This window comes from Zerene cesonia, chromosome 12 (genome assembly GCF_012273895.1).
Source record: "Zerene cesonia ecotype Mississippi chromosome 12, Zerene_cesonia_1.1, whole genome shotgun sequence".
In the NCBI taxonomy this organism is placed as follows: Eukaryota; Metazoa; Arthropoda; class Insecta; order Lepidoptera; family Pieridae; genus Zerene; species Zerene cesonia.
In genome coordinates, this window is record NC_052113.1 from 5,583,398 (window position 1) to 5,596,527 (window position 13,130).

The window sequence follows — 13,130 nt, forward strand, 5'->3', positions numbered from 1 at the left end:
TTGGCTAGATTAATTATTTAAATTATTAAATATTAGGTAAGTTAAGATTATTAATAGTAAGTATTACTTATTTAGATATCAATGATTCTATATCAAACATTGATCTTATTATAAATGGACGGCTGCTATCATCGAGTTTTTTAGCATACACAATACCAGCCTTACACCATACAAACTTATAAGTGTCTTTTAATTTTTGTTGAGCGTTGAAGAGGAGGGTTTTTGTACGGTGGGTTAGTGCTTCGCGCACAAACACACGACGTGTTACCTGATCAGAGGGCAATCGGGGCAAGATATCACCTGCTGTGATTTCTTTTTGTTTAGCGGACAACAACCATTGATTACGCACCGCGTTCGACTTTACCTCCACAATGATGTTCCCCGGTTGGGGACGATTTTGGGGTTTTGGCATGCGGCGGGAACATAGTATGTCACTCACGTTAACCTGTAAATGCTGGGCAACACTTTCCAATACACTATTTAAATTTTGATTGGGTGCTTGTGGAATCCCTGTAATTTATATTTTGCTGCTCCTTAATTCCCTTCCCTCCCTTTCCACTATTTCCCACCGATGACTCATTTTGTTAGATTTTATTAGTAGTAGTATTATTTATTTGCGCGTTTCCATAATACCAGCAAAGCCGCAAGTGGAAAGTTCGAAAGTAATTTGCCAACTAGAAGCTTGATACATAAGACATAAGTCAAATATAGCACATTGTTCTTTTTGATTTGCTTTATTCCCTTTGAAGAACTTAAAAGATATAAGTGGTTTCTCAATAAAAATAAACATTCAACTTTGAGACTGGCAAAGCTTTTTTAGACGTTACAAACAGCTTACTTTGTATAAAAGTAACAGGAACCTCGCGGTTTTAAGTAATTAAAACTTGACCGAGAATTGTATTTTTAAGCCAAGTTTTGTGCAAATAAGAAAACATCCAACAGATAAAAGGCAACAGTAGAAATAATAGTATTTGGAATTGCATTCTATTTTTTCTTGTTTTTTAAGTGTATATTCAACACATTGTGTTACTATTATTTATATAAAAGATAAGTATTGTTATTTATATAAAAGAGAATGATAATAAAAATTCTCCACACATTCATTATGTTTCCATATTACTCGTGACTTGAGCTGTATTGGATATATATTTGGACAGAAGTTTTTGGTATATTCGAAATGTTGAAATTGTCTTGTTAAAAAACTTTATAAGGAAAAATGTATTTCTCATTTTAGTTTTTTTACATATGCGTATTTATATATGTAATAAGTAAAATTACCGATTTAAAGTCATATTTAAAATCAATAAATATAATAAGTCAAACCACTTAATTACCACATAAAAATATGAATGTTTTTGTTCTTCTTATTAAAATACACAATTTTACATTCACTTTATGTATCTTTGGCACAATTGCCCCTACTCGGCACGGGTAGATTTTTTGTTATCAATTCCAAGCAGAGCCATATCCAACAAAAAACCATAAAAATCCTTATGTATCTACCGAATAATTTGCTTATAACAGATTATAATCATAAAAAAAATGCATTAAATTGTAAGCAGATGTTACGATCACAATTTTTATAAATCCAACCGTGTTTTAATATTTTACGTAGATTGCCCAACGATATTTTATTTAAATATTGTGTGGAATGTAGATATATTAAAAGATGTAAATGTACCCCACAACTATGTAAGTACACCTAAGTAATTTTGTAACGTGCAAAACGGAGAACAAAAAGACCCGTAAGAGCCCGCAAGCACAAAAGTTGTTTGAGGCGCTCGTTTGCAGTCGTTTGCGGAATTGAAAGAAGTAGTTCACTAACTAAGCAACGTAGCTTACCGAGCACGGACAAGTCGGAGAACTCAGACATTAATGACACCTTATAACTGCAACTGAGAAGTTACTGCAGCTCTCACTCAGTACCAACCAATTATTGCTGTAATTTATGCTAAATCGGGATACAGGGTTTGCGCGAGTTCATTGTTATGCAACAGGATTTAAAACTACGACAGAGCGCTCAATACAAAAGTGGAAAGGGAATGTCATTTAAAACTTTCCGTATTTACAATAGAAAACTCTAATGTTTTTGTGAGTTCGTACTGATTCTCCTTTTTATTTATCCAAGGAAAAGTTCTCATAATTGATTTGGTGAAGCCCTTATAGCCTAAGTACGATTACCAGAGATTAAATCGCTCTTCTAGGCATACATGGATGTTTGTATAAGCGCAATTTAATGAAGTATTCAACAGTATTTAAGTATGATAAAGTTATGTAATATTTCAAGTTCCTTTTTCTTTATATATAATGAAGTATGTGAAAATAGGGCTGCAATAGTAAAGCAAAAAAACTCGCCCTCATTCCACATGCAGGAAAATGTAATGTCAGTGCGGGTTGTATTTAATATCGTCGTAATAGCGCGAGATGAGAATAAAAATGTGTCGAGCACGATCTACAGCGCCGCACGCACTCATCCAACTAGATAAATTATAATGATTCTCCCTGGAAATCAGCAGAATACTAAACATTTCCTTTTTATAAATACACATATTGCGTATAATAGTGTGTATCTTGTAATAATTAATTTGCATTCTTTTTAGGTTGTATTTTAATAATTAACTTTACTACTTGAAATTAGAGTACTTTTTTATTGTGTTTCTTCACACTTAAATAGTTTGAGGATGAGACATGAGTTAAAAAATTTAATTTTTTAAGTAGAACTATATAACATTGTACTATCACTCTTACCATTTATATACAAAGTAATTGGGCTAAAAGTGAAGCAAGGATGACCATTTGTCATAAATGCTGCATCTGATTGAGGCATTTTTTTACGAATGAACCACAAGATGGAAAATCAAATATTCTCCATTAATTGAGTCTGTTTCATTTTCAGTGCAGGGCATTAATCAAAAAGTCAAATGTCTAACTGCTTGTGATTAAGTAGTCGCTTTCCGTTTGATATAATGCCAGATGCTTTTTGCGAGCTTTGTAATGTTATGCGAGTATAACATTAAGCTAGGACTATAATGATAATTTTGGTTTGCTTGAGGGATGAACGATGGATTTCAAAAATTAAATAAGGTTACTATTTTATATTTTTAACTCAAATAAATTCCGAAGATGTTAACAGGACGACTCAAGGGTTTGAATTAATATCAAGAGACAAATAAAACAGCAAGTTCTTTTAGTTAAAAATTTATTTAATATCCAGTATCCATTGTAAAATGATAAAATTTAAATAAAAGTTCCATGATATCATATTGAAAATAAACTAATAAACATGTTATAAATTAAAAAAAAATTAAAGCCTTTATTCACAACAAAATAAATATCTTACTAAAATGTAAAGCTCGCTTTAAATACTAAATATACAGAAATTGACTAATATTTTTATATTACTTACAAAATGATAAATTACGGCCGAAGTTTGGATAGTATAAGGAATAAATAATTGAATAAACGTCAAATACAAATTGGTATTAAACCTGAAACCGGGCATGTTAGAAACATTTCTAGTGGCTTATCACCGTTGTCATACTTCGACTGTAATATGAATAAGTATCCTAAATAAAATGTACGTATTAGCCATTCAAATTTGTGAGATTATGTATTATCACAGTGTACAGCAAAAATCAAGCAATATTTAGAACGTGATAAAGAGTTTATTACAAAATATTGAGTATCGCGTAAACAAATACTGGAGGATAAGAAATATAATCAGTATAACAAAATAGTTGTAAAATAGGATATGCTGAGTAATATGTAATTGTTTTATGGAACTTCAGTGTTACACGGATGCTTTGCTACAGGCATTAATGTCGCCGATACTTTTAACGCGTCTATGTCTTCTTTGTTTGACGGCCGAGTCGTCGACAGATTTGCTCGGCAGAGGCGAGCTCACTCGGTGAGCGTGATCCGCTCTTTGTCCGTATCTGAAAGTAGACTTTTATCAAAACTGCACGGTTCACTTTTGACGTCTCACAAAGACTGAGATTAATAACTGTGTCCAGTTGTATGGGAATGAAGTGAATTTTCGATGGAAAATATGTTCATAATAATCTCATGACGCATAAATTGAATTACGTATTATAAACTACAATTCAGAAACAACAAATAAATGTAATCGCCTAATCGACTAAATTGGTATTATTTTACATATAAAACACACATCTTTTCAAACTAACACGAATACGTAAAATCGATAGGCTATTTGTTTTTGAACAAAATTCAGGTTTCACTTTTACTATACACACTATATCACCAATTCTAAAACTCACCTATGTGTGATTCCTTCTTTAATTTCATTCAATCTCTGCAGGCTATCTCTCGTCGACACACTCGATTGCGAGTACAAACTCAGCGGAGTGTATATTGGTTCATATTCTTGTAAAGTAGGGGGAGGAGCATATGTCATACTGAGCTGAGATAGGGTCCTGCCCCCTATGGGAGGGGAGTAACACATCTGGTACGACTGACCTAAACTTAGGACACTCGAACTCTCGCTAGAACTAGATGGTGAGGTTCTTTCGTGTTTGGATTTTAATGCCCCTAATGCTCTTGTTATTGAACCCTGAAATTGTAAATTATTAACACCTCATTCAATATCTGAGTTGTGATAAAATTTTTACATATTGACATATGAAATTGAATTTAAACATTCAAATTAAAGATCATTAAGATCTTAGTGATGAAATTTTACAACTAAAAATCTAGTATAGTCGTATTACTTGACTAAATATAAATAATGTTTTCATAAAAACTTTATCCATCTAAAAAAGACGTGTTTTTGAAATAGTTTAGATTTTCCGTGCGTCAAATTCGTAAATATAAAATACGTACCCTTAAGCTATGCCGTCTCGAGTCGGCATTAAAATCAATTCCAGGTAAACCAGTGGCTACAGATCTCGAAAATGGTCTACCTAACATTCTTATTTGATGTCCGAACATATTCCTGAAAATATTAATAAATACGTCAAGATTTAGAATGCTATGTCCAACGTTTCGAGAAAAGCTAGACACCAGCCAGCAATAATTTCGGTATAGTTATTTTTTGCCGTTAGATACATCTTTTCTCTAACACAGAAAGCTTCATGCAAAATATTTTGCACATGTTTTTATTTCACACCCTATTTATTATTTCTTTAAAATGATAAATGAACTGAAGATTATGTTAACATTAAATAAATCCAGCTCACACCAAAAGCATGATGCACAGGAAAGAATACAAATCATGCTAATGTGTACAAAATAGTGAAAAATGACCTAGCTCAACTGAGAATATTACGGAAACCAAAAAATAATATTGTATTTTAATTCAAAGGCAAATCAGTTATTTCAGAAGACGATTCAATGGATATTCAAATTGATCTTTCTTATTAAGGAAAAATGACTACCAAATTTTGCTACAAAATAGTGCTATAATCTGATAACTAACTAAAAGTGTATTAGTTTTTTTTAATTCATTTCGAATTTGTATAGGATACAAATTTGATTACAATATTATTCTTTTGTCATACGAAATAAATAACGACAAAACGTTTAAAGAAAGAGAAGCATAATATTAGTGTACATATAATAAACAAAAGTAGTCACGTATGGATAAACAAATTAACTGACAATATTGTATCAAAATAAAGTTGAAAGACAGAGTGGACTAAGCCCGAAAAGGTGCGACATGACCTAGTGATCTAATGATGATGACAGAGAGGCATTCATGATTTATCGATAAAATGATTTACCGTTCTGTCTCGATGATCGCCAAGTTAGGGGTGACGGACAAGAAAATAACTTGACAATGTGATAGTTTTGTCTTTTTGAAAGTTTTATTCACATTTATGTACCGATCGATAATGTTACAATTGTTCTAGTATACATACATTATTTCAAATTTTACATTACGAATGTATACAATACAAGTCAAAAACATAGATATCTTACAATATCAATAATGCTATTTATTGTATTAATCCTAAAGCTATTGTGAATGGTTCCGATTTAATAATCAAATTTTTTCGATGAAATAATTTAAAATCGTTTAATTTTTTAAATTCGTAAGATAAAAGGAATGTATCGAATTAATGTGATAATGGGATATTAAGCGTCCCCTATAATAATAATTTGCACGAAGCATCAAATGCTACGTGAATTTCAACTAATTCGAATTGTTACGCTCTCTAAAGTTATCGAATTTATTTCAATCTGAATTACATTAAGATGTGTCAAAAAATCTAATTCTACGGGTCGGTTAAAGTTTGGAGGTCAGGGTTATATTAAGAACACCGATTCTAACATTGAGAAGATGGCACCGAACAGTGAACATACGCGAATGTTTCCGATCGTTAAAACTTTTCGAGATACTTTTACTTACAAACCACGATACCTACAATAACTTATCAGTCTTCACCGCTCGTAAAGTTTTCGATCAAAAAATCTCCACGAACGAGCAAGTTTGACGGAAGAATTCTATAAAATACAATTCTCGCAAAGAAAAATTGTTTTGTGGAAAAATAGCACTTTACTAACATACGAGTATAACACGAGGAAATTTTACATAGGTAGGTACACGTATTGGGACCGGACATCGAAGCGATATTACTTTATTTTTTATACGAGAGTGTTTTTAGTTTTTTAGGTTTATCTTTGTTTTGTGGACAACATGGATGCTCGGGCAGCCTCCACTTGCAGTTCTTCCACCTGGCAAAATATCGTATACCTGCAGGATTGCACCTTACATTATAATCAACTACAGGTATTACACCTACGGGGCTGTGGCTGTGAATTTTATAGTCATGCAGTGCACAATCTTTCTTAAACTTCAAGAGTATGAACAAATGCTCAGCTCATATCACGTGGTATTTTTATCGAAAGCAGCATAACGAAGTGATTCACTTATTTGGATATGTATTTTGCAAAAAAAATAGTGTACCTGTCTTGCTTTATGTTTTAGGTAAATAACTGTTATAATTAAATTGATGTAAATAATATGCCGTGTACGAAATTCAGAATACGATTATCTTAAAATATTACATTACCTTGCTGGAATAATGAGGGCATCAAATTCAGCAACCAAATGCCTCCGAATAATACTTTTGGAAGGTGGTATTCCGAGGGCAGTGGCCATTGTCTCTCCGGTAAATGAAGGTTCTAGAACTACTAATCCTCCGTGAACTCCGCTATCTATCGTGAAAATATAATATTAATGAGTGGAACATTCACATTCAAATTTAATACTTAGTCGCTCGTTGAACGCCTCTTCGTGGTAATCATGTAAATTAGTGCCGTGCGCGCGGGAATATTACTGTAATTTAGAGAGTCATAAAAACGCAAAAAAGAATTTACCTTTTAGGTTGTCAGCGAATTCGCCTAGGTCGATGTTATGAGCCCAGCGTATGAAACGCTGATTAGTCCACACGAGCGGATCTGCGTCCACATTCTCACATTGGTGACGTCGTACGGCTAAGGCCTGTAAAACATTTTATTTTTCAAATCCCGCCGCAAAAAGAGACGACTTTTACAAGTTTAACGTGTCCGTCTTTGTATCTGCTGTGTTAATTGGGCTCCTATACTTTGTATAAACGTTTTCGTTTTCCCATCTGTTCATATCCCAAGTGTTCTCAGTCGTTTTTCCAGAAAATCTTTATACTTCAATGATATTAAGGTATGTAAGGTAATCTGATCAGCTGTTTGCAGATCAACAGCTCTTTGATAGTTAATGAGGGGTTTTTTAATTAGTAATTGTAGTTTTATGTACACATAGTTACGTATATTAATTAGCAATTTTAAAAATATTAAACTTGACTTCGTGAAATAACTCTGAAACTGCTAAATGATAATCATAAAACCTCTTAATAGTTCAAATTTGTCAATAGTAAATAGACTTTGAAAGCCTAAGGGGTTTGCATATTGAATACATAAAACATATTAAGAAGGGTTATTAATTAGATGACAATATTCCTCATTGCAAAATCAGCTTATTCACACATAAAACGAGAATAACGTTAAAGTAGTAGATAATATAATAAGAAAGAAATAAACGAGGTAAATTTCGCTTACTGTCATCAAAGTATTCAAAAGAGGCTGGAATAAGAAATGATTAACGACTCTTCCATTACTGGGGTCGCGACGAAAAACATTTTATAACGGGCTTCAGTACATAATCCCTCGTTTGCTTACCCGTCTTATCTCTCTTCGTTTATCGAAAAACAAACTGTTCGATTTATATAAAAATTATCTAGTGTAAACGCATCACAACCGCCTTTTTAATAAACTGCTTCAGTTCATTTTGTATTGTAAGAATTTAAGGCTAAAATGGAAAGACCTATTTTGAAATATTAGATTGTGACTATATTTTATATTATAATAAATCGTTTCTAATAATTTACTTTACTTGACAAAATAAATGTGTAAGAATAATAATATGAACAATATTTGACGAATACAATAAAATCGACGGGAGGAGGGATTTGTTAAAGCTCTTTAATGCTATATAGCTTAAAATAAGATTTAACAAATAAGCTTTTAAATAATTGGTTGATTCTTGAATAACATTAATAGTTTTCGTATCCCTTATTTAAAATTTCGCTAGAGATACAATATTATATTGCAAAAGTTAAATTACAAAACTATGTTTTGGATCCGTTCACGAGTTACGAGTTTTATTCACAGGGAAATTTAACCCTCACAGCTCGTGAACTTAAAATCTCGTCATACAAATGAGAGTGTGCGAAACTCCATTTAGCAATCCACTTACCTGTCGATCGTACTTCATAATTCTGAGCAAATGAATGCCGTGGACGATTGAGGCTTGATGGAATTTCCTCGTCACGCCCAAATATTTCTCCAATTCCTTTTTGCTTATTGTGTCGAGCATTCTGGCGTCCACCAGGTTTGCCAAAAAGGACTCTGCGTACTGCGTACAAAAAGTTCCACTTAGCAAACTTTGGTCTTGAGGATATAAAATAATGTACAAGGAAACCATCGTCTTGACTGCTCGTGTATGATTCGGTTCAAATTATTGATACAAACTTTAATTATATCTCTATTTCATACGAGTATCATCATGACATTTATTAAATTGCAAAAATACATTTCAACAAATCTTTGTTAATACAGAGATTTTATTCTAACCTACATTTTATTAATTCAACCTTAACCTGATTTCTTGTTACTTTTCGCGTGCAATGTTGCCTATATGCATTTATTCTATGTCTATTTCAATTAACTCTGCAGTTTACCCATATTCCCTGAACGCTAAATTTGTCAGTAACATGCCATTAGCAAAGTTAAATTATAGTAATTAAATGAAGTATTATAATTGTACGCTAATTTATTATGTTCATTGTTATACCACGAAGAATTTTAGGAAATATCTTGAACTCATAATTTTGAGTTCAAAAGAGCATTATTATGTTTATTGTTGTATATGGTTTACATATATTTTGAAAAGAGGATTTTTTTATGATTTCATTATTAAGAGGATATCGTCATCATATGTGTGCAACTGACCTGCGACAGGCCCAAGTCCGGCAACCACTCGGCTGCGAGCCAGGCATGCGAGAGCTGGCCGATGGCGGGGCTGCGCACGAGGTCTGGCCGCCGCCGCTCCTCGATCGCGAGCCGCAGCTTCTTGCGGTGCATCGGCTGCGTGATACCCAGCCCCACCTCTAGGTCCGTGTCTGTCAGCTCTAGCAAAACCTGCCCATTCAAAGCACGGATCTAGAAACAACGAGAACACAATATTTGACGCATCTATCGCGTCGAGCGCTTAACACTATGCGACCATATTTAGATTGAACAATTGTTGAGGGGGGGTTGGTTTAATTTCTTTAAATAAAAGCGTTACGTTAAATTAAGTATTCAAGAGTTGTGTCAAACCTTTTGCATGCTCTTATGAAATGATCTCAAACAATCTCAATACACAAACATTTATATGGAATATGGCTACCACCTTCATATTATATATAACCATTGACTAATAAACAGTAGGTATATTAGATTTTATACCGAGCTTCCATAGATTATACGAATATTCAACCAAATTATCTAATAGGCTTTTTCGATATAGTTAACCTTTGGAAGTGTGCGCAAATGTTGAACGCTAGCGTTAACACCAATTTAAGCAATAATCTCGTATAAACCGGGCCTGAAAACAAAATTTACTCTAAATAATGCTACAATACATATTTCCGGCACGTACCAAAATTCACTTCAATATTTGCAAATGAATATGTTATGAGGTCGGGTATAATATTACCCGCTGTGTCCATATCTCTCTTATCACTTCATTGCAAAATTCAATTAAGAGTTTGGAAGTTATGGTCTGTGTTTACCGATGTAAAATAAATGTGTACTTTGTTAATAATATCACGCGTTTTTGGTTGATAATTGAACTCGCATGAATAAATATAAAGCTATAGATTATTAATAACCATTATTACTCTTGCTTGTGTAACATTTATATTTAGGTAGGTATACTGTGTACCCATTATATATTTCAATGTCATTGATCAATTTTGCAAAACAACTTACTATTTAGGCACTTCATGTGTTTCACCTTATGAAAGTATTTTATAGGTATTGTGAATCGATGATTGCAAAAGACTTCAAGGCGATTTTTAATCATATTATAATTAAGAGTAAAATTTTCTCGGCAAAGTATCAAAAAGTCGTTAATATATCGAATATGGATGTCGAATTTGAGGAGTATAGTAACTACATAATTTTCAAATTTGTGAAAATAATCCGTAGTGTGTGTTAAGAATATTATAATTAATTTGAAATGTTCAGCCCTGCATGTAATAGCCTATTGTTTCCATGTTTAAATATATATTTAAAATACATCCAATGTTATATTTAACCTATACATATTGTAAAATATTTTATTAAATTGTGCTGTGTTATAGAAACATCGTCACTCAATATTTTTAAAATGGGAAGCCAAATATATTTTGCCGCTAACATAACAATGCAACTATGAAAGAATTTTGGATTTTGGCGTCAAATTCCGAATATGATAAGTGCAGTATTCTATACAGTTTAGTTTTATTTTATTTTTAGTTTTAAAATCACTCTTATATCTAAATACGAATAAAATCAAAGAACAAAATACTGTATTTCCGTGGTCAATAAAATCATTTACTCGTATTATACAATATATACTTATTTATACAACCATTTAAAGATATCTAATCGTATGTTTCAAATGAAGTAAATTTAAAGAGTTATATTAATTATTATTCAAGCAATGCTGTGAATGGAACTCATTGAAGGCATTATTGAACGATAAGTATTTTGTGGAATCGGATTGTACAAGTAAGTCACTTGAGCTTTATTATCATTTTAAGAATGCTCTGTTTTCACGTGGTTAATATTATTATGTAAGTCTCGTAGCAACTTGAGGTGTGTTAGTTTTGGCATGTTTACATAAAGGCAGATACTAATAATGAATTAATTAATAATGATACTATTTTAAACATTTAACAGACAATATGAGATAAAAATATAAGGAATTCTGCCAATGCGCACGGTACTTCAACCTGTCATCGCACTGCAGCATTCAAAGCAATTTAATTTTAGTCACGCGATACAAGAAATAGCCTACTACCCTAATAATAATTAATTCATTTGTAAATATTTTTCAAGTATTCAACATTACTAGTAAACTACAATATACTTCTTCTGTTTATTACCAATTACTATACATATATTCGACTATAAATCATAATAAGTAAATTATATTATAGCTACACTATATGTAATTTGATAGGTTTGACAAAATCTTGACAAAAACTGAACAACAATCTTAAAATTTCAAATGCACGTGCGGCTTTGATATAGAGCTACGATCTAGTGCTGTACGTTTGAATAGTTTCTTAAGACGAAAATTACTTATACAAAATTTATCAGTACTTGGACAAATGTATTCCATTAACGTTTTTGCAAAATATATGTCAATGCTCAGAGCATCCGCGCAGCACGTGGCTGAACGCAATTCTAAAAGGTACCAGAACTCACCTTTCCGCTCTTGACGTTGTCAGCGATGGTGGCGGCGTATTGTGGCATGCCGAGCGCGAGCTCGAGCCACGCGATGATAGCGGGAGCGCGCCACCGCGACAGCGGCAGCGACGCCGCTTCGCGCAGCGCCGCCTCGCTGCCCAGCGGCGACCACGAGCGGGTACTGCCGCCGGCGTACACGGGCTCTGTTGTGGAACGTTATACTTATATAGTTTTATGTTATTGTGGACAAGAGCTAGTGGTTTGCCTGATGGAAATCGATCACCACCGCCCATGAACATTTGCAATTTAATATAATAGAAGGATATTTCAATAGCATTTTGGAGAACTTTTGAGTTATCTGTGTGTGATATATTTTCAAAAATTAAACTCATTTAAACGGATTGTAAACTTGATTTATTCATTATGTAACATGTCAAAACGTTCCTTTTATAAAGGTAACCTCTAAAACTCACCACTCTCATGTCCACTAGACGCCGCACTGCCAGACTTAGTGCGGTGTCTGCTGCGCGCGAACACGCGCGATATGGAGCCCCAAGCGGAGCCTCGGCCGCGGCCAGCTTTAGCGGCGCGGGACCGCATCCCGCTGGCGAGGGACGCCTCGCATTCCCCGGGACTTGATAGCTGTTCTACTGACCTACCATAGTCAAAGTAAAGCAAAATTATAAGCGTTCAGGTCAGGTAAAACATATCAATTTTTTGCTCTTGAATATGATATTAATATTAAAATTACATGCTCGCTCGTACATATACGAGCACTTATACGTTTGTGTTGTTTTTTTTTTTAACTTTTAAAAATGTTTTTTAGCCTACAAGATTAAATTTATGCACTAACGGATAGGTAAGTTAAATTATTAATAAGAATTTATGATTTATGTTTCAATGTGAGACTCAATAAAATTGCTATCTACTAAAAATATATTATTTATCTCATTATTACCATCTATTTCAATACGTAATATTCATTTCGTTTGGTCGTCCGTTAAATATTAACTTCATCTTCAAAGATGCCCATTCATTCAATTTTATTCTCTATTATATAACTATATTATGTACTTGCTTATTAAATACATCTTTTGTAATATTTTTAGAAATGTTGTAAATGTTAATAATGA

The 13,130-nt window shown here is 33.0% G+C and overlaps 1 protein-coding gene across 3 annotated transcripts in view; it reads right to left on the reverse strand.

Annotated features, from left to right (window-relative positions):
* Positions 1-3,336: 3,336 nt before the first annotated feature.
* LOC119830861 (kazrin) overlaps positions 3,337-13,130 on the reverse strand; it is a 64,684-nt gene continuing 54,890 nt past the window's right edge. Inside the window, exons 12-20 of one of the 3 annotated variants that reach the window (XM_038354032.1) lie at positions 12,471-12,652; positions 12,016-12,200; positions 9,508-9,717; positions 8,753-8,911; positions 7,342-7,465; positions 7,035-7,179; positions 4,843-4,954; positions 4,281-4,573; positions 3,337-3,935 (exon numbers count right to left, since the gene is read on the reverse strand). In XM_038354032.1, the coding sequence (XP_038209960.1) occupies positions 3,791-3,935; positions 4,281-4,573; positions 4,843-4,954; positions 7,035-7,179; positions 7,342-7,465; positions 8,753-8,911; positions 9,508-9,717; positions 12,016-12,200; positions 12,471-12,652 (1,555 nt within the window). In that variant the 3' untranslated portion in view covers positions 3,337-3,790. Of the gene's footprint in view, positions 3,936-4,280; positions 4,574-4,842; positions 4,955-5,052; positions 6,716-7,034; positions 7,180-7,341; positions 7,466-8,752; positions 8,912-9,507; positions 9,718-12,015; positions 12,201-12,470; positions 12,653-13,130 lie in introns of those variants that run through there. The other 2 variants (XM_038354031.1, XM_038354029.1) reach the window with 2 other exon arrangements.